At 43.0% G+C, this 19338-nt stretch overlaps 1 protein-coding gene across 17 annotated transcripts in view; it reads left to right on the top strand.

The window, feature by feature from the left end:
• Positions 1–312: 312 nt before the first annotated feature.
• The window catches only part of EXOC7 (exocyst complex component 7), a 35832-nt gene continuing 16806 nt past the window's right edge, over positions 313–19338 (top strand). The window contains exons 1-10 of one of the 17 annotated variants that reach the window (XM_081850730.1): positions 313–553; positions 1555–1620; positions 1974–2158; positions 6209–6314; positions 7020–7242; positions 8681–8821; positions 9773–9940; positions 11312–11323; positions 17121–17213; positions 17907–17975. In XM_081850730.1, coding sequence (XP_081706856.1) covers positions 494–553; positions 1555–1620; positions 1974–2158; positions 6209–6314; positions 7020–7242; positions 8681–8821; positions 9773–9940; positions 11312–11323; positions 17121–17213; positions 17907–17975 — 1123 coding nt within the window. In that variant the 5' untranslated portion in view covers positions 313–493. The remainder of the gene's footprint in view (positions 554–1554; positions 1621–1973; positions 2159–6208; positions 6315–7019; positions 7243–8680; positions 8822–9772; positions 9941–11311; positions 11324–17120; positions 17214–17906; positions 17976–19338) is intronic. The other 16 variants (XM_081850740.1, XM_081850739.1, XM_081850743.1 and 13 more) reach the window with 16 other exon arrangements.

The following is a 19338-nucleotide window of genomic DNA, read 5'->3' as shown; positions in this document are numbered from 1 at the left end:
TGAATAATTAAACGAATATGACCAGGTAACTAAACCAAGCTTGCTTTTCTCTGTGGTGTGAAGCGACTTAGGTACAACTAGCTCCACCTGTTTGGACCCCAAACAGATTGCCACTGACTGCCGTCTCTGGGCGGCATTAGCTGCCTCTTTTAACATGGAGGCGGCCTGACAGGGTCTCAGCATTCCAAGCCCAGCCCCCTTCCGCGCACGCGCACTACCGCACCAAGCTCTCAGAACTCATTCCATCTCTCAAAAGTTCCGCGCGTTCCCCCCCCCATCCCACCCGCTCGCGCTCGCGGGGCGGGGCTCCGTTCTGTTCCTGTCAGGTGGCAGCCTATCGCCCGCCACTCTCAAAATGGCGGCCGTCCCATGCCGGGAGAGGGCGGGGAATGAGGCGGAAGTGAAAGCGGGTAGTGTTGACAGAGAGCTATAGCTATTGAAGCGGCCTTTGCCTGCGGAGTTGCTGAGGGGGGAGAAGCGCCTTGGTGTCAGGATGATTCCGACGGAGGAGGCGTCCGCCCGGAGGAGGGAAATAGAAGAGAAGCTGAAGCAGGTGGGCGGCACCTCACTGTGCATCCCCCCCAGCATCGTCCTCTTAACCTCGCCTTCGTTGGGCTGAGGCGTCGGGCCCTGCTCTGCCCCCCCGTTTAAAGTCTCCCCCCTCCAGCCTTCGGTTCCCCCTGCGTGGTTCACTGCCTCCCTCAGAGACCACAGGCCCAAACCCCTGCGCTTAACCTGGGACTCAGTTCCACTGAGCTCAGGGAGGCTTCCTTCCAAGTAAATACAGGACTGGGTTGTGAGTGATTCCCTAAAACCAAGTGGGGGGGGTAGGGAGGTGGGAGGGAAAGCCCACTACATGGTAAGATTGCCACTTGTTTACTGTACTTCCCCTGTAAACTGCCTGTGTGACACCCTGAAATACAACTATTTTCTTGGTTCTCTAAATGAAGGGAAAACCTTCCCCTGTTAATTGTTTTCTGTGCTTAGTGGCACAAATAAGCCTGGCTGTTTTGTTTCTTTGTGTCCTTTACACGTTGTCCCAATAACTGGGTGGCTTCCAATAATAATAAAAAAGCAGAAAACCAGACAAAAACGAGTGCAACCGAGTTTGCAGCAGCACCAAATTATTGCAGACATTTAAAGTCCAAGAATACTACAAAGATGTAAAAATCAGAAAACGGTATTAAGGCTAAGAAGGTTGACAAGCCAGCATTTTCGTGTTGCACGAACGTGCTCCAAAATGTTTAGAGGTAGTCCCAAGATCCAGGAGTACAGCCTTCCCCAGCACCCTTGACAAGAGAGTGTTTCTCTAAAGCTCTGTGGTTCAGAGAGCGTTGTGCCAAATTGGAAATACTTTAAAATATCATGAAAAGGTACCGTATATTGGTTAAAGCTGCTTTTTAAAATTTTGTTTAAATTCATACCCAAATCTTTACATAAAAACATATAAAAGCAACACCCTGTTACCATTTTCCAAATCTGCTAAGCATCTAGAAAAGTAGTTCAAGAGCCAGAGTAATGAGTTGTGTCTTTCCTCCTCTCTTGCAATGACAGGAAGAAGAAACATTATCTTTCATTAGAGATAGTTTAGAAAAAAGTGACCAGCTCACAAAAAACATGGTAAGTTTGCATAACATGCATTTTATTTTAAAGTGGAGCATAAATATATTATAGGGCAATCCTATGTGTGTATGTACTGGGAAGTAAGTCCTACTGAATTCAATGGATCTTATTCCCGAGTAAATGTGCCTTACATTGCAGTCCTAATACATGTTAACTGAGAAATAAGCTGCATTGAGTTAAATGGAACTTAACTCCCAGGTAAGTGTGCATAAAGATTGCAGTGTAAATCTCAGTTTATGTTGTGTTTCACTTGATGGAACTGCAAACTAAAATACAGCAATGCAGGTGGTTATTGTTGAAGGAAATGGACCCCACTGTGTACATGAAATATCTCTGGTTTTGTTTTTTAGGTTTCCATTCTCTCATCTTTTGAAAGCCGTCTGATGAAGCTGGAGAATTCAATAATCCCTGTACATAAGCAGACTGAGAATCTTCAACGCCTGCAGGAGAACGTTGAGAAGACATTGTTCTGTTTGGATCACGTTATAAGTTATTACCATGTAGCAAAAGACACAGAGAAAATTATAAGGGAAGGGTGAGTTGAGTTTCAGGACTCTCAATATCTTTGTGAGGTCTGTTCTTTTTTTCAGTGTCAGTCTCTTCACCTGTCTTTTACCACCTTGAATAATCTAATTAATTTTAAGAATGGTGGTTGAATTACAGAAGGTAACTGGAGATAGGCATTTTAAGTTATAAGAAACATGGGATCCCCTTTCATTAGGAAAATAAACCTGACAGTGGTTATGAGCAGGCTTTCCCCAGTTGTCCCATTGGTTTTAGAATAATATCTCTGAGGAGGTACATCAGAGCACACCCCTTTCAGGGGTTTCAGGGGATGAAAATTCAAGGCACAACTGTTAAATATCACCTTTCTGGTCCAATATAAATTGTGATCATTTTTAAAGATTTCTTTACCTCGCAGGGGGTCGACCTGGCTTGTGTGACGGAGACCTGGGTGTGTGAAGGGGCAACAGTTACCTTACGAGAGATGGCGCCCCCGGGTTTCTCCATCCTCCACCGACTGTGGGCCGGGGGGGGGGGTGGCATTATTAACCCGGGAAGATTGTCCTTTCAGGGCTCTAACATCGCCATCGATCCCCGGCATTGAATGTGTTGGCCTAGTGTGGGGCTCCGAGGAGAGCTTGGCTGTCTGGCTGGTGTACCGGCCGCCTAGCGCACCAGCAGGCCTATTGGAGGCGGTGGCCGGCTGGGCCTTGGAGTTCCCTAACCTACTGGTATTGGGGGACTTCAACATCCATGCTGATGCCACTCCCTCCTCACAGGCTCTGGACCTGGTGTCTTCCATGGCGACACTAGGGCTCTCCCAGTTTGTTTCGGGCCCCACACATCAAGCAGGCCACACGCTGGATTTGATCTTTGGCGTCGGTATAGATGTGATCATGTCTCCTTCGATGAAGGTGCCATGGTCTGATCACTACGCTCTGAAAGCCAGGATTGACTTTCCACCCCCACCCTGCTTAGGTGGTGAGCCAATTTGGGCTCGCCCGCAGAGGCTGATGGACCCTGAGAGATTCCGCCAAGCCTTGCGGGACCTTGCTCCCCCTGGCGACTCATTGACTGAGCTTGTTGAGGGCTGGAATATCCAGCTCCTGGCAGCCATCGATGAGATCGCACCTAAGCGCCCTCTGCGACCCTGCAGAAACCGGGCTCCCTGGTTTACCAGGGATCTCCGGAAAATGAAGCAGGACCTCAGATGGCTAGAGCGAGTATGGCGGGGTGCCCGTGACAGAGCCTCAATAACATCTTATAGGGCTTTTATGAAAACCTACGAGATGGCGGTGAAGGCTGCTAAGAAGTCTTACTTCTCGGCCTCCATTGCATCCGCTAGCTCTCGCCCGGCGCAATTATTTAGTATAATCAGGTCTTTAACGTCCCTTGAGGGACAGCCAAATTTAAATAACAATTTGACACACAGCTGTGAGGCATTTGCGAGCTTTTTTGTGGAGAAGGTTTTGTTGCTCCGCCATGACCTCCCTCCCAATTTGGATACAATAAAGGAACTGGAGGCCCCTCGACTGTCCTCGGGTCCAGTATTGGACCACTTCAACCGGGTATCCCCAGCCGATGTGGACAGGCTCCTCCGAGCTGGAAAGCCCACCACCTGTCCTCTCGACCCGTGCCCATCTTGGCTGAATAGAGCGTGTCCAGACGAGGTGCGGGCCCTCCTGGGGGATATCATCAATTTGTCCCTTGGCACAGGGACATTCCCAGGGGAACTGAAGGAGGCAGTGGTGCGCCCGCTCTTATAGAAAACATCATTAGATCCTTTAGATCTATCCAATTACCGCCCGGTTTCGAATCTTCCGTTCCTGGGTAAGGTGATTGAGAGAGCGGTTGCTGAACAGCTTGGTGGGTTTCTGGATGAAACATCGGCTCTGGGTCCATTCCAGTCCGGCTCCGCGCTGGTCATGGGACTGAGACGGCTCTGGTTGCCCTAACTGATGATCTTCGTAGACAGCTGGATCGAGGCAGGTCGGGGCTGCTGATTCTTTTAGATCTGTCAGCAGCTTTTGATATGGTCGATCACGAACTCTGGACCACCGCATTGCCGACGTGGGGATCCAAGGCACAGTCCTTCAATGGCTGCGCTCGTTTCTCTCTGGTCGGGGACAGAGGGTGGCGCTTGGGGGGAATTGTCATCGCGCCACTCCTTGGTGTGTGGAGTACCTCAGGGTGCGATACTCTCCCCGATGCTTTTCAACATCTTTATGCGCCCCCTCGCCCAGCTTGTCCGGAGTTTTGGGCTGGGTTGCCATCAGTATGCCGATGACACCCAACTCTATCTGTTGATGGATGGCCATCCTGACTCGGCCCCAGACACACTGACCAGATGTTCGGAAGCTGTGGCTGGTTGGTTACGTGGGAGCCAGTTGAAGCTAAATCCTTCGAAGACAGAGGTCCTGTGGCTGGGACGGGACGATATGGAATTGGGGGGGCAACTCCCATCTCTTGCGGGGGCACAATTAGTGCGAGCACCGTCCGTTAAGAGTTTGGGTGTAATCTTCGACACCTCCCTTTCCATGGAGGCGCAGATTGCAGCTATAACAAAGGCGGCATTTTTCCATCTCCGCCATCTAAGCAGTTGGCTCCTTACCTCTCTCCCCCTGACCTAGCCACTGTGATCCACGCGACAGTCACCTCCAGACTGGATTATTGTAACTCGCTCTACGTGGGGCTGCCCTTGAGACTGACCCAGAAACTCCAGCGGGCGCAGAATGCTGCAGCGAGACTCCTTACGTGGTCTTCACTGCGAGATCACATTCACCCGGTGCTATACCAGCTGTACTGGCTCCCGGTGGAGTACAGGATCAGGTTTAAGGTGCTGGTTTTAACCTTTAAAGCCCTATACGGTCTAGGACCCTCATACCTACGGGACCGCCTCTCCTGGTATGCCCCACAGAGAAACTTACGGTCTTCATATAAAAACATCTTGAAGGTCCCAGGCCACAGAGAAGTTAGGCTGGCCTCAACTAGAGCCAGGGCTTTTTCGGCTGTGGCTCCGATCTGGTGGAACACTCTGTCACAAGAGACTAGGGCTCTGCGGGACTTGACATCTTTCCGCAGGGCCTGCAAGACAGAGCTGTTCCACCAGGCCTTTGGCCAAGGCACAGCCTGACTCCCTCCCTTGGCAATCTTCGCGGAGCTCTGGCCCAATGGTTGCCAGTGGCTTGATACAAATTAATTTTATAATGAATGATTTTAGAGTGTTGTTTGTGCTGTACTTTTGTACTGTTTTATTGTTGTTAGCCGCCCTGAACCCGGCTTCGGCTGGGGAGGGTGGGATATAAATAAAATTTATTATTATTATTATTATTATTAAAGCACTCTGCTGTTTTATGCATGCATTTATTATTGTAGATTTCATCACAGAACCATAGAGTTGGAATGGACCCTAAGGGGCATCTAGCCCAAACCCTTGCATTGCAGGAATCTCAGCTAAAGCATCCGTGGCAGATAACCATCCAACCTCTGCTTAAAAACCTCCAGTGAGGGAGAGTCCATCACCTTCCAAGGGTGTCCGTTCCACTGTAGAGCATTAAACATCAGATGAATTGTTTTATATTATTTAGTGTTGGTTTAAAGCACATAGAGCAGAGCATAAAGAGGGCTAAACTATATAAATAAGGTCATTTTGTTGGAGCATAGTGAAGTGACAGCCTGGCTTTTCCCCCACTGAGGACTTCAGATTATTCAGAGGCAGTTATTTACCCTTTGCCTAAAATTATCCCTACCACTTGTCTAGGCCAATGTCTCAAAGAAAACTGTTCTACTGAAGCTGGTGACCTGGCACCTAATGACAAATCATAGGTCAAAAGGTTGTTTATTTGGGCTGTAATGTATGCCAGCTATCCTTGTAACTTACATACTTTAATTCCATCAGTGATGGCAGACTTTCCTGTTGGGAAGAAAAATTACAGGATATTATTATTATTATTATTATTATTATTATTATTATTATTATTATCTGGGAGAAAATGGTAAGCCAGCTTCATAGGGATTTTATGGTAAGCAGTTGCCTCTTCATGTAGCTTTGTTATTGAACCAGATGTATTTTTAATTGCAGCCCTACAGGAAGATTGGAGGAGTATTTGGCCTGCATGGCTAAAATTCAGAAGGCTGTGGAGTATTTCCAAGACAACAATCCTGACAGCCCAGAGCTTAATAGAGTGGTATGTAAAGCAGTTGCACACAGGACTACTGACTACAGATTCATCTCTCTTCAGAGCTCTCCTTGCTTTTTCCATTTAGGTTTTGCTCCATTTGGAAGCAAATATCAACACATCATAATCTCTCTGAAGATAGTTATCCAGAATGACATATGAGCACACCTACATTTTGTTTTTGAGCTTTTCTCAGAGGAGCAGCCTCTGCAGAAGCCCCAAATTGTCTGTGTTTAAACCCTGTGTTTAAAAAAGAAACATGCACAAAAATGTTTTGATACAGGAACTTATAAAATAGAAAATGGTGCTCACTTGGTATTTCCCTTCTCCTTTACAGAGCGATTTATGCCAAATATTAAAAATGGATTTTGAGCAGATGATTTTAAAGTGGGGGGAAATACTGTATAGTACTGCTGGGAATCAGAAGTGGGGAATTCAGGCATTGTGGCCATTGTGAGAACAGGATACTGGGCTAAGATGGGCCATTGGCCATTGGCCTGATCCAGCAAACTTTTTTTGAAAAAGTTCTTATGCCAAATCTCTAGCTTAGGAGGTAAAAGAGTTATCTGGTAGTCCTGCAGGTGTGTCTTCTGAAAGGAAAACAGACATATTTGGGTGCAAATGCACTGTGCAGAAGCCGAACAGTGCTGTTTTACCACCTTAAAACCAATAGTTCTTACAGCTAATCTTTTTCATATATGTTATTCCAACCAGAAATTGTTGTTTGAGAAGGGGAAGGAGTCTCTGGAGTCTGAATTTCGTAGCCTTATGGCACGACACTCTAAACCAGTTCCACCAATCCTTATCCTGGATCTCATCACTTTGGATGATGAAATGGAATTGCAGGAAGATGTGACATTAGAACACCTCCCTGAGAGTGTTCTGCAGGACATTGTCCGTATTTCTGGTTGGCTGGTGGAGTATGGGAGGAACCAAGGTAAGTCATGAAGTGATTAGTTGTATTTCTTTTTCTTTCTTTTAAGCTTCAGGCAGTCAGCTAAGACCTCCTTATCTTGCTAAGCTTTCAGTGTGAGTTAAAGTTTGGTCTTGCTGTTTTTATGCTGAATTAATTTTCTTCTCTTCTTGAGTTTATTGTATGAAATTGATCTGAATAGTTTGGACAGCCTTACTGCATTTCGTGCATTTTAAGACATCAGCAGTGGTTGAGGTTACATTCTTCTATAATATTTGAATTAGTTGTTGTCACCTCATTTATGATACATGAACATATTCTAATATTTGTTTCCCCAACTGATCCTGTTAGCTTTGCATAATCCATGCAACTCCCAGGATTCTGTGGGGGAAACCATGACTGTCAGAGTGGTATAAATGTTCTTTAAATGTATGTTGTGGTTTGTTTGAGCCCCAGTTCAGGCATAATGCAAAGCCCAAGGATCATGGCTCCTGCTCATGAGCGAAGTGGAAGTAAACCATGAACCTTGGCTTACCAGGACATGCAAATCAATACCACTGTGTGGCACAAATCTTCAAAGCCCTTATTTTAAAGTGACTAAATTTGCATGTATTATAAAACTTGTCAACCTAATACTAAGATCAATTATGGCTTATGCAGCAAAGGTGCATTTTTAAAAAAGTTTGTGTATAGTAGGCAAAGATGCACAGCTGGACACTCCTGCCCTGGGTCTCATCTGTTGTTTTTCATCTGTAGTTATAATTCTACTGTGTGCACTTGTGCACTGAGCCTGGAATAGGCTCATTGATTTTTTTTTCACTTCAGTAGTCCACAACCTTCAAAATCCCCTGGGTGTCTGTTTTTTGTCTGCCTTCTGAGCAGAGGATGGTTATTTTTGTGATGATATTGCCAGTAGATGCAGGCTAATATGGAATAGAAAATGAAAACATATCCTCTGCCCTGCATAAAACTCCAGGTGGAACATTTTGTGTGCCAGCTTTTAAAAACAATGCTAAGCATTAAAAAGTGTTCTGGAGTTCATTATGCTTCATCTATTCTACACAATCTTGTTGTAATCCTTATAATGACCCCGTTTGATATATTATTATTAACATCATTATTATTATTATCATCATCATCATCATCATCATCACTATATTGAGAATGAAAGAATGAGAAAGGGTAGTAGTCTGTTGCCTACACAAATTCAGAAAGGTCAGTTTACTTCTAAGGTGTTCCTGCTTCTATAAAAATTAACTGTCAGCTACTATTCTGAAATTCCTACTGTGAAACTCTAATTGCTCTTTGTGATTATTACAGTAATGTATTATTATAGTACTATGCGTATAGGATGTATACTCTGACTATTAGTTACTACAACCCTAATCTATGAAGCTCTCTTGTAGCCTGAACTAAGCCCTGTGGGCATCAGTTGTATGACATGGCTTTTCTTGTGGTGCAGGATTTAACTGGCTGTTTGAGGAGGAGCATCTGTCTGCAGGAGCCCAGAGAGGAAGCCTAAAGAGGGAGCACAGAACGGGGTCTTACACCAGCATAGCCTCTAGGGAGAGCACTGTAGGGCGAGAATTAGAACACAACCGTAGTAAGTGTAGGAAGCTTAGATTTAGAAAGCATCTGGGAGTGATGTAGAATACAAAACTACTTTCATGTGCACTGAAAAGAATTCTATAGCTTTTTTACAAAGTAACTATGGTCTAAACCACTGAGCCTAGGGCTTGCCAATCAGAAGATTGGCGGTTCGAATCCCTGCAGCAGGGTGAGCTCCAGTTGCTCGGTCCCTGCTCCTGCCCACCTAGCAGTTTGAAAGCATGTCAAAGTGCAAGTAGATAAATAGGTACCGCTCCAGCGGGAAGGTAAACGGTGTTTCCGTGTGCTGCTCTGGTTCGCCAGAAGCGGCTTAGTCATGCTGGCCACATGACCCGGAAGCTATACGCCGGCTCCCTCAGCCAGTAAAGCGAGATGAGCGCCACAACCCCAGAGTCGCCCGCGACTGGACCTAATGGTCAGGGGTCCCTTTACCTTTACCTTTTAACTAGTAGAAGTGGTCTGATTTTACTGTAGTAGTAATATGTTGTTGTTTTTTAACATATTGGTGTTAAAATATTTCTATCAACAACTAATGCAATTTTCAAACAAGTTTGCTTTGTTTTTCTTTTTTCAGCAGGATTTTTTACTAACTTAGTATCTACTGGCTAAGCCACACATTCATATGAATAAACCTTAAGATGCACCAGACATGCATTTTGATGTACTGATGAGGTTTCTTTTAAAATCAAGTTTATTTCAATTAATACAAAATAAGCAAGTTTTATCTGAACATGGAATATAAAATTTATAATTCAAATTTATGGATTATATTGTTTGAAGATTGGCGTTCGTTTTTCCATTAAGCAAGAAATGCTGTCAAATTTTAAACAAAATTATTGTTTGATTCCCTCCCGTCACGATAGCTTTGATAATATCAAATGTGGTTTGGAACAAAAAAAACTAACTGCTGATGTACACTACTAAGTGCGTGTATATTTCTTCCTAGACTTCATGAATGTTTACTATCAGATCCGTTCCAGCCAGTTGGATCGTTCCATCAAAGGACTGAAGGAGCATTTCCGGAAAAATAGCTCTTCCTCGGGGGTTCCATATTCCCCTGCCATTCAGAACAAGAGGAAGGACACACCAACTAAAAAGCCCATCAAAAGACCAGGTTAGTCCGAAGTGTTACATGCCAGTTCCTTGGATTTGTTCTGGAAGCTCCAGTCTTAATAGTGTTGCTTTTTAATCGGTCTGTTCATCTGATGGAGTTCTCTTTGTCTTGTGATGTTTGGTTTTTCATTAGGTATTTTCTAGATGTTTCCATTTTGGTTGGATGCCTACATAAATTTCCAGATTGCTGTGAAAAGCCCCTTAAATAAAAGCTGCATTGTGTTCTTTTCTTTCTTTTTTAAATGAAATGGTTATAAGGAAAGTGATGTATGGAGGACCCATCATTCCCTGGGCCACTTCCAAGACTTTGAGATGCCGATCATATTTCACTGGCCCCAGTAGACATGCTTGCAGATACAGCAAGCATTTTAACACACTCTATGAATCTAGACGGAAGATCTGTGAATCTAGACAGAAGATTTTTGTACTGTGTTCCTTGAACCACCAATCTCAGCAAGAGTGCCTAGGTCTCATTGGGGGCAGATGGGCTCTGTTGTTGTTATTAGTATGAAAAAGCTAGAGTCTGTTATAATTCCTCCATTGTCACAGACCGTGCTAGCTATAGAAAATTGCTTTTTTGCCAAACATTCATGCACATATTGCTCTAGTGTAGATGCTAGAGTGATTTCCTTCATGGAACTCCCCACTGCCCACTGTTGGTCATGTGGAGCCTCTATAAAATTGCAAAATAAAAAATCCCTTTGCTGAACTTTCACCCACAGCAAGTACTGTGTGGAACAAAGGGCTTAATTTTAAGGGTTCCTTGATTATAACAGTTGCTGTAAGTATTTAAAAGATTCTCACACCAAGAGTTATTTTAAATCTCCTGAGTGCTAAGATTTTCTTGCTATTTGACTGCTCTAGGCTGTTGGCTTTTACATCATGGGCATAGCTTAGGTGGGGTGGCAAGGGGGGCAGCTGCCCGCCTAGATCAAATAAAACAATAGAAATACTTAATTAACTGACCAGTCACATTGGTTCTGCCCCCCCAACAAAGTCTTGCCGCCCTAACAAAAATCCTGACTACGCCCATGATTGACATACAAGTGTAGAGTGTAGCTGTTTCATTGATTAAAAATGATAACTATCTGAAAGAGAAAACAATGTTTAAGGAGGTAGGTATTTTATACCAGCTTCATCTTCTGTTTATCCAGATCAATTCAAAGCATTGCGAAGTGTGTCTGGGGGAAAAAAGATAATAATTTTACTGGATGAAACTAAGAATTATAAATGTTCTCCCAATCTATAGAAATAATAGACAAGTAGGAGATTTGTAGAACAGTCAGAGATTGAGTTATGAGGCATTACAATAGCATGTTATAATTGTTCTATGTCTTTGTTTTTGTTTTTATAATCCTTATGTGAATGACAGTCCTCATCCCAGGTAAAGTGTGTGTTCTGTGTGTCTCTTCTGCAGCTTGACAGACCTTAACTAAACATCTATGTGCTAAGATGCCATTGCAGACCTATTACTAGTGCTAGCAAAGTCTGTGCTTGGGTTTTTTTCAAGGGGATATTTGCCTATGGAGGGGCATAGTTACAATGCCCTGGAGTTCTTCCTGAAAGCTGACTGTGCTAAGAGAGAAGCTGAGGAGGTTTGGGGTCAGATTTTTAAATTAAAGCCAGGTCCACTGTCCATGTGTACATATACATTGACTAGACTATCAGACATTTTACCTCTCAGTAAGATGGAAGCAAATGTTAATTTACTGAGAGCAATATATCACTTACCGCCAATGATGTTTTTGTTTTTCCAACCCTGAGACTAAAACTGCTGTTTTGTCTGAGACATACCACTTTATCTGGTGTGTAAGGCAGTAGATGCAGTGAAGTCATCCTTGTCTGACTCTGATATTTCCAAACCAGTGGGTTGCTACAGTTGTGTGAAGTGTAGGGACAATTCAGTGGACCACACGAGACTAATTAACACCCTTAAATAATTTTGTCATGTGTGCTACCCATTTGCCTACAGCACCTATAGTGCCAAACTGAATGAAACACGTATTTCTGACATGCTGGATGTGCTCGGTCTGCTAGCTTTCTCAATTGGTGATCGACTAGAAACCTGGAAAATGATCAATCCCAACTAACAGTGTGTGTTTGAAGTAGACCTGCAGAGAAGCAAATCTTAAAACATAATGACAGATAATTGTGCTATATAATTATTTGGCAGATACTGAATCACTCAGTTTTATTTCCCAAAACTATTCAGCTTTCAAGGGCAGCTCTTCACGTGACATTCTAATGTCTCTGTCAAAATTGTCGCTCTTGGTTTCTTTTGTCGGAATGTAATCATCCCTTATTTTGTCTCTTATCTGTCTTGAATGATGGGCAAAGAAGCAACCGTTCCATTTTCTGTGCTGCTGCTTGAAAAAATCATGTTCACTCCACCACCCCCAGCCAATGTTTAGCTTCTAGTTAGTGTTCCATGGCTCTAATGGAAGGGTATCTCTGTACTACATGCCTATTTTAATCCCATACATTGAATGAGTTAAAACCTTGCCCCTCCCTCCTGAAAAAAGAGAAAAGTCTCATGGAGCAGGTATCATGAGCTGGGAGAATATGTGCTACGAAAGTGTTATATTCACCCCACCAAAGTGTAACTGAACTTGAGGAGAGCTTGTCTTCTCAATATATGGATGTCAACCCTTTTACGCTGTTGCTCCCCCACCCACCCGCCCCAATATCTCTACATCATTCCAGACAAAATCTTGCAGTATTCAAGGATAGTTTTTAATGCAAAGAAATTACAAGGGGGCATGCTCTGTGATTCCTTGGGACTTCTTAAATGGATCACTAATTTATCGACTTAGGAGAGATGCCATCATGATGTTTAGACACATTTTTGCTTCATAATAGGAACAAAGCTGATAGTTTGGAGTGACTTTTAATAAAAGTCTTTGAAGCCATTGCACCAACAAAATTATTGATGTTGAAAATATGTCTCTTCATGGGGAAAGGACCTAAAGTTCCCTCACCACTATGCTACAAGTAACCTAGATGTCTCCAAGTCCACCTCCAATACAAGAACCACTGGGTTACTGACTTCCCGAATGCTTGCAAGGAGATAATGTTTTGAGGACAGCTGTGTAAGCTTAGAAGTAACAGCCTGTTTCTCCTCTCTCGGCTTGATCACTGCCTCTACCTTGAATGTGATGCCTTCATTTGTAACCGCCATGCTGTCCCACTTGGTTCAAAAGTGCCTAATCGGGAGAAATAAACCTAGAACAAAAGCAGTTGGTTTCTAATAGAATCCATGAAGGCCTAATTAGGATGCTAAGTACTCTGTTCTCCAGTAGCACTGATTTAATACCCAGAAGCACTTGGTGTGTCTGGAGGTAAATATGGCTAATTGTTCTTATGCAAATCAGAGGAAGACAGTGAGCCAAGGTCCCTTATCTGTAGAGAGTATGGAAGACTTAACTTTGTAGTTTTGCATAGGGAATAGCTCATACTGATGCTTGCTGAATACATAGTAGCTAGAGTCATATTTACATTCTCAACAAAAATAAGAGTGTTAATTTCAATTATGCACCAGCTCTTCAGAGCCTAGTGATGTTTTGCATAATCAGTGGTAAGGCTCAAAAAATGTAGCATGGGTAACCTAATTCTAGGAATTCAGGAAACATGGGTCAATTGCACAGTTCAAAAAGCTTAAGAATGGCTTCATACTTTTGCAGGGAAAAGGGATTTTTAAAGTTCAATATTTATTAAATTTACACCCCACTTTTCCTCCCACAGGAGCCCCGCGTGGCCTGTGCCTCATTTAGCAATACTTGCTGACTGCTAGCATTGCTTTCAGACACAAGGCATGTAAAAATTAGGCATGTGCACACCCGTTTATGATCTTGTACTGCTCCACTTTAATAATACAGAATTTGAGCAAAATTTAAAATTTGTTGTTCTTTGCAAGCACTTGGAAGATAACTTGATCTGGCTTTCTTAATGCAGTGATTGGTCTCATGATTTATTGCAAAAGCATTATCTTAATTGGAGCTGTCCCTTGTAAATGAAGTTCAGTGTTTACAGCATTGTTGCAAGTTGGCTAATATAGAGTGCCTGTGATGATTGCAAGCCATTTGTGGTTTTCTAAAATGTTTTAAAATATACTCTATAGGTTTAGTCAATAAACCTCAGCGCAGATTCTGCAGTATTAATGTTCTTGCTGTTAACCAGTTTTAAATATCTGGCAGGTGGAGAACAGCTTACTGTATCTTCTGCCCTGCTGTCGTTATCCTACCATATGATGGCATTTGATAAATAATGCAACTATAATAATATTGTCACAATGACAACTTTTGAGGAGAGATTTCTGCTGCCTTAGTTCTTTCCCTGAATACAATTCCACACATTCAAAGCTAAACTTGCCTTCTTTGATGGATACTGCATTTGTATGCCCACAAAGTTTTAGGCAAATTGTTAAGTCAAATATTCTCTTGTTTCAGAAAAGTGCATTCCATTGATACAAGGTGTGCTTAGCATAAATAGAAACATAAAGGCTCGCAGCAGTGGCAAGGGTACTTCTTTCACCATTATTTTGTTACAGCACATAAAGTGCAATTGTACCATGATATCTGCTCTAAGTGGGGTACACAGTATTTGCAGTATTTTTAATCAGCAATAGGGATAATAATAATAATAATAATAATAATAATAATAATAATAATAATAATAATTTATTATTTATACCCCACCCATCTGGCTGGGCCTCCCCAGCCACTCTGGGCGGCTTCCATAGAAACCAAAAATACAGTAAAATATCACACGTTAAAAACTTCCCTGAACAGGGCTGCCTTAAGATGTCTTCTGAATGTCAGGTAGTTGTTTATCGCTTTGACATCTGCTGGAAGGACGTTCCACAGGGCGGGCGCCACCACCGAGAAGGCCCTCTGCCTGGTTCCCTGTAGCTTTGCTTCTCGCAATGAGGGAACCGCCAGAAGGCCCTCGGCGCTGGACCTCAGCGTCCGGGCAGAATGATGGGGGTGGAGACACTCCTTCAGGTATACTGGACCGAGGCCAGTATCACATCTCCATTAGATTATGGGTGCTGGGGTTGGCTTGTTTGTGTGTGCATTGTAAGCAAAAGTGAAAGGTATTCTTAGTGATATATTACATAGTTTGTTCATTTTTACCATCATTGGAAAGGTTATAAAGTACTTTATACCTTTCCAGATTTGTTTCTTCTGCGTCTGTGTCTAGAGTGTTGTTTGTCTGATGTCAAAAGCATTGCTTGCACTCTGGGTGTATATGTACCAGGGAGGGCGGGGGTTATGCCTATCTGCGCTCTTGATTTTGTTGGTATGTTTTGTTGCATGTTCACTAATACATTCTCATGTAAAACTGAGGTTTGTTTGTGGACTGACATTTTAACGCTTTCTCTTGTGCTTTTTTCAGTGTTTCTTAGTTGCAGCATCCTGCTTCAGCTACAGTTTAATGCTTTCTTGGTTTTTTTGTTTTACAAAAACGTTCAATTTTTGTGATGTATTTCATTTGCATTTATTCAGAAGTAGAGTCCTAGGGGCTGGGGAGGGGCACAGCTTGACTTTTTGTCCTTTCATTTTGCAGCTAGGCAAGGGGGCTGGAGCAGATCTGAGCTGTGCTGTTAGCTTCTGCCTTCTATTTTCTACAGCTCTCATGGATGCTTACCCTGTTCTGTAAAGACTTAGCTTTCTCTTTACTTTACCTTTTTTTCTGTCCATGGTGAGAATGCTCAGAATAACACAGTCTGTAAATACTTTTGTGGCCAGCTGTTCCTGCGCACAAGGCCGTGGGTATGCCTTATGTGGCAATTGGGGGCAGGCATTCCCTGTGGAATGTGGTACCTGCTATGAAGCCTTGGGGTGCTTGGCTGTCATTTGTGACTTACATTTGTGCTGCTTCTGCTAGACTGGTAGGGGATTGGGAAAGAATTTCCAGGATTCAGTATATGGTGGTCTCTAGCACAGAGTCATGTGCCTCTCTGTGCATCTCCCTACCAGTTATCCTCGACATTCTTCCCTCATTTCATAATAGCAGAAAAATATCCGAAATCTTCTGCTCCCACATGCAGTATTGGAAACTATGTGAATTGATTTGGTTTGACTTCAGGCATTAAGTGCAATGTGGCTGATGCAAACAAAAAACAAAAAACAAAACAGAAAACAAAACAAAACCGCAATATTTTTGTGTGGCATGGTCTTTCTTGTTTGTAAATGGTAGCCTTGTGGGGAAATAGCAGACCATGCTTGTGCTCACAGACCTCATGGGAGGTGCTCTAACCTGATGCAATCCAACTGATGCAAGCAGTTGCTGCTTACATTATTATTATTAAATAATATTTAATAGCAGCAGCAATCTGTTATTAGTTTTAAAATTCTTAATGTCCTGTTTCTCAAGATTCAGAGCAGCTGACAAGGTAATAAAAACAATAAAGCCATCACAAAAATTAATAAAAACAAAACAGATAGAAAGGATAAAACAATTAAAGCAAAAGAAGTCATCCAAGACTACGAATTAACAGAAACAACAGAAAATGAGGATTAACCCTCAACAGAGCAAGAATCCTCAGCTTTCCCACAAAAGCTTCCTGAAAAGCCACATATAGATGGGATGGTGATTTAAAATTAAAGAAGGGACAAGGCTATCTTCCACAGTTTAGGCCCTGACCCTTGTATACACCTGCTTAACCTTAGCTGGTTGGGAAACTCAAGCAGGACCTCTGACTGTGAGAGTGCACAGGGCTCTGCATGGAACTCACACTGCAAAGAAATGGTCCTCCCCTTGTGGTGCTCATGCAGCATCTGTAATAAGCGAAGCCATTTAGGGCTTTATCCACTAGTACTAGTACCTTGAATTGGGTCTGGTAGCACACGGTCCCATCAGGCTGCCCAACTTGCCAACCTAGCAGCTGCATTCTTCACTAACTGCAGCTTCTGGACCATTTTCAAGGCAAGCGCCACTTAGAGCACACTGCAGTAGTTCTTCAGTCTCCCTAAGGGGATTGGTGGCAGTATTAAAGGGCACATAACTGGGCATTCCTGAGTTTGTGTATGTGTATATGCAGAGCATTCTCACTGTTGGCCAGCACTGCCATGCTAGGTTTGGTTGGCAAGGCACTGGTGGAGGGTTGCTTTGTGTTTTGTTTCTCTCTCATTCATTTCCAAGGTCTCTTTGTCTCTCCTCTCTTGTGGCTCTGGTGACAGGCACGATCCGTAAGGCTCAGAATCTTCTGAAACAGTATTCTCAGCAATGTCTAGATGGGAAAAAGGGGGCCTCTAACCTCATTCCTATGGAAGGTAATCGCTTCTCTCACTTTTCACTCTTGAAGGGGGGCGTCTAACTTGGGTATTGGCCTTTCTTCCGCCTTCAAGGCTTCTGTTAGTCTTTAGCCCCACTGCCCTATACAATGAGGTTGCTCAATAAATATCCTGGCTTCTTGTGTCTTTGGGACACAAAAACTGCACAAAGAGCAAAGAGACCAATACAAAAAGATAGGGCAGCAGGTAACTCTTTGCAATGCTCTAAAGAGTTGCAGGCCACATAAATTTAGAGAGGTCCAATCTGTGATGCAGTTTGACTGGCTAACAGAAGTTCTGTTGTAGCTTGGTGTGACCTTTTCTCTCCATGATCTATCCTTGTTCACTTCATCTGGAAAGGTAGCAGCCCTTTCAACCTTGATCAAATTGGAATCGTTAATTCAAAGTACAATGCCTTGCTGTCTCTAAATGAATTTTAGGGACTACATTTAGAAACAAAGGCAGAATAACGGTGGTGCTTCCTTTTAACTATGAACCATGCATTATGCCATATTCTTGATCATGTTTGAAACTGCTACTACTGCTATGGTATTGGAAAAGGGGGTCGTAGACCGGGTTGCCAGGAAAACACTTGTAAATGTCTGAGACAAGCAAATAAAACCTGAAGAGACAAGCACTGTGATGGCCTGGATAAACCACTCCTTCTGTTAATGCCCGCTGACATCTCGCTAGGTCATGAGCATGATTTACGAGTTAAACACCTTTCCGACACCCTGAGTGACAAGCATGGGCCAGCTGCTGGTAAGTACCATATTAAAACTTAAGCTGGCTAATTTAATACTTTTATTTTTAGTGTTTCTTGAGGTATTCTCTTAGGACAGTTCCAGGTGAATTTCCTCTCCCACCCCAAATCGGAGTATCTGACTTTTTCAAGCCGCACCGGATTGTGCTGATCTGCTAGTCTGAAAGACAACATGGGCACAAGAAGGGTTGACATGGATGGATCCGTCCAAAAGAGTGGCCGCAGCACAAAGCTCCTATACTAGCTGGGACCTCTTTCCTTTAGCACTCTTCTCCACAACCCCCGAATACAGTTTAATCTTATAGTGCTAAGCCACTCATATGAGAGATGACTGTCTAGGCTGTTCTTTCCCATTTATTCAAGATTTCAGTTCAGTAGAACTTGTCCCTGGTATTTTTACGCATAATTATCTCTGCTGTGCAAGTTCTCCAAACATCCATCTTCAACTGAATGGTGGGTGGGTGGGTGGGTGGGTGTATCTCTTCAGTGGACATAAAACTGAGCAGATTATATGATGTCACAGTGCCAGTAGCAAGATATAAGAAGAAATGGAATAAAATAACATCGTATTGGCTAATGTCTTCAAAACCCCTATTTTAATAGTATTTGCGAGCATTTCTTTTTAAACCTGAGTTGCAACTTTCCTCAGAATTGTAGAATACCTTCACATGCTCTGGTGATAGGTGTGTATAATGGCAAAATAGATGTGTCAGCTTCTCCCCACATCATAGCAGACATCATGGCACAAGGGTTTTGTAATATACTGGATACCTATTCCATTATTCAAGACAGAAGAATTGGCTTCTGGGTGTAGATCTTGTAGAAATAATGGGGGAAAGAAGCCAATAGGAAATCCAGTAGCATCATGGGGAGAGGCACTGTTCCAAGAAGAGAGACGTGGAATATGTTCCTGGGCCACTGAGGGCCTTATTCTGCTATTTTTGGCATCAAGAACTTATTGACATTATTTATTCATTGAAAAGCATTTTTGTCTCTCAGCTGAAAGACAGATTATTCTAGCATGTTGGAGGTATACTGATGTCTTGTGGCATTAGGGTTTTTTAAAGGCATTACCCTAGTTTTATCAGCTAAAGTATTTTTTTTTATGTTCCTGTACTTTGTTGGGCATAAATGTTTTAGGAATGGAATGTGCTACTAAATCAAGGCAAGGCAGGCCCTTCCTTTTGTATCAATGATGCTGTTGCAAATAGGATAGATCCTTTCTAGGATGGAATTCTTTAGGAGAAATTCTGTTTCACAAAGGCACATGTCAATCAACACTAGAGACTGTTGTACAAATTTAAGGTGCTTTTAAGGTGTGAGTGAATGTGTTGAATCATTCACATTTGGGCTCCCCTTAAA

The sequence above is a fragment of the Podarcis erhardii genome, assembly GCF_964252035.2.
Source record: "Podarcis erhardii genome assembly, chromosome: 2".
Taxonomy (NCBI): domain Eukaryota; kingdom Metazoa; phylum Chordata; class Lepidosauria; order Squamata; family Lacertidae; genus Podarcis; species Podarcis erhardii.
This window is presented reverse-complemented; position numbering and strand designations above follow the sequence as displayed.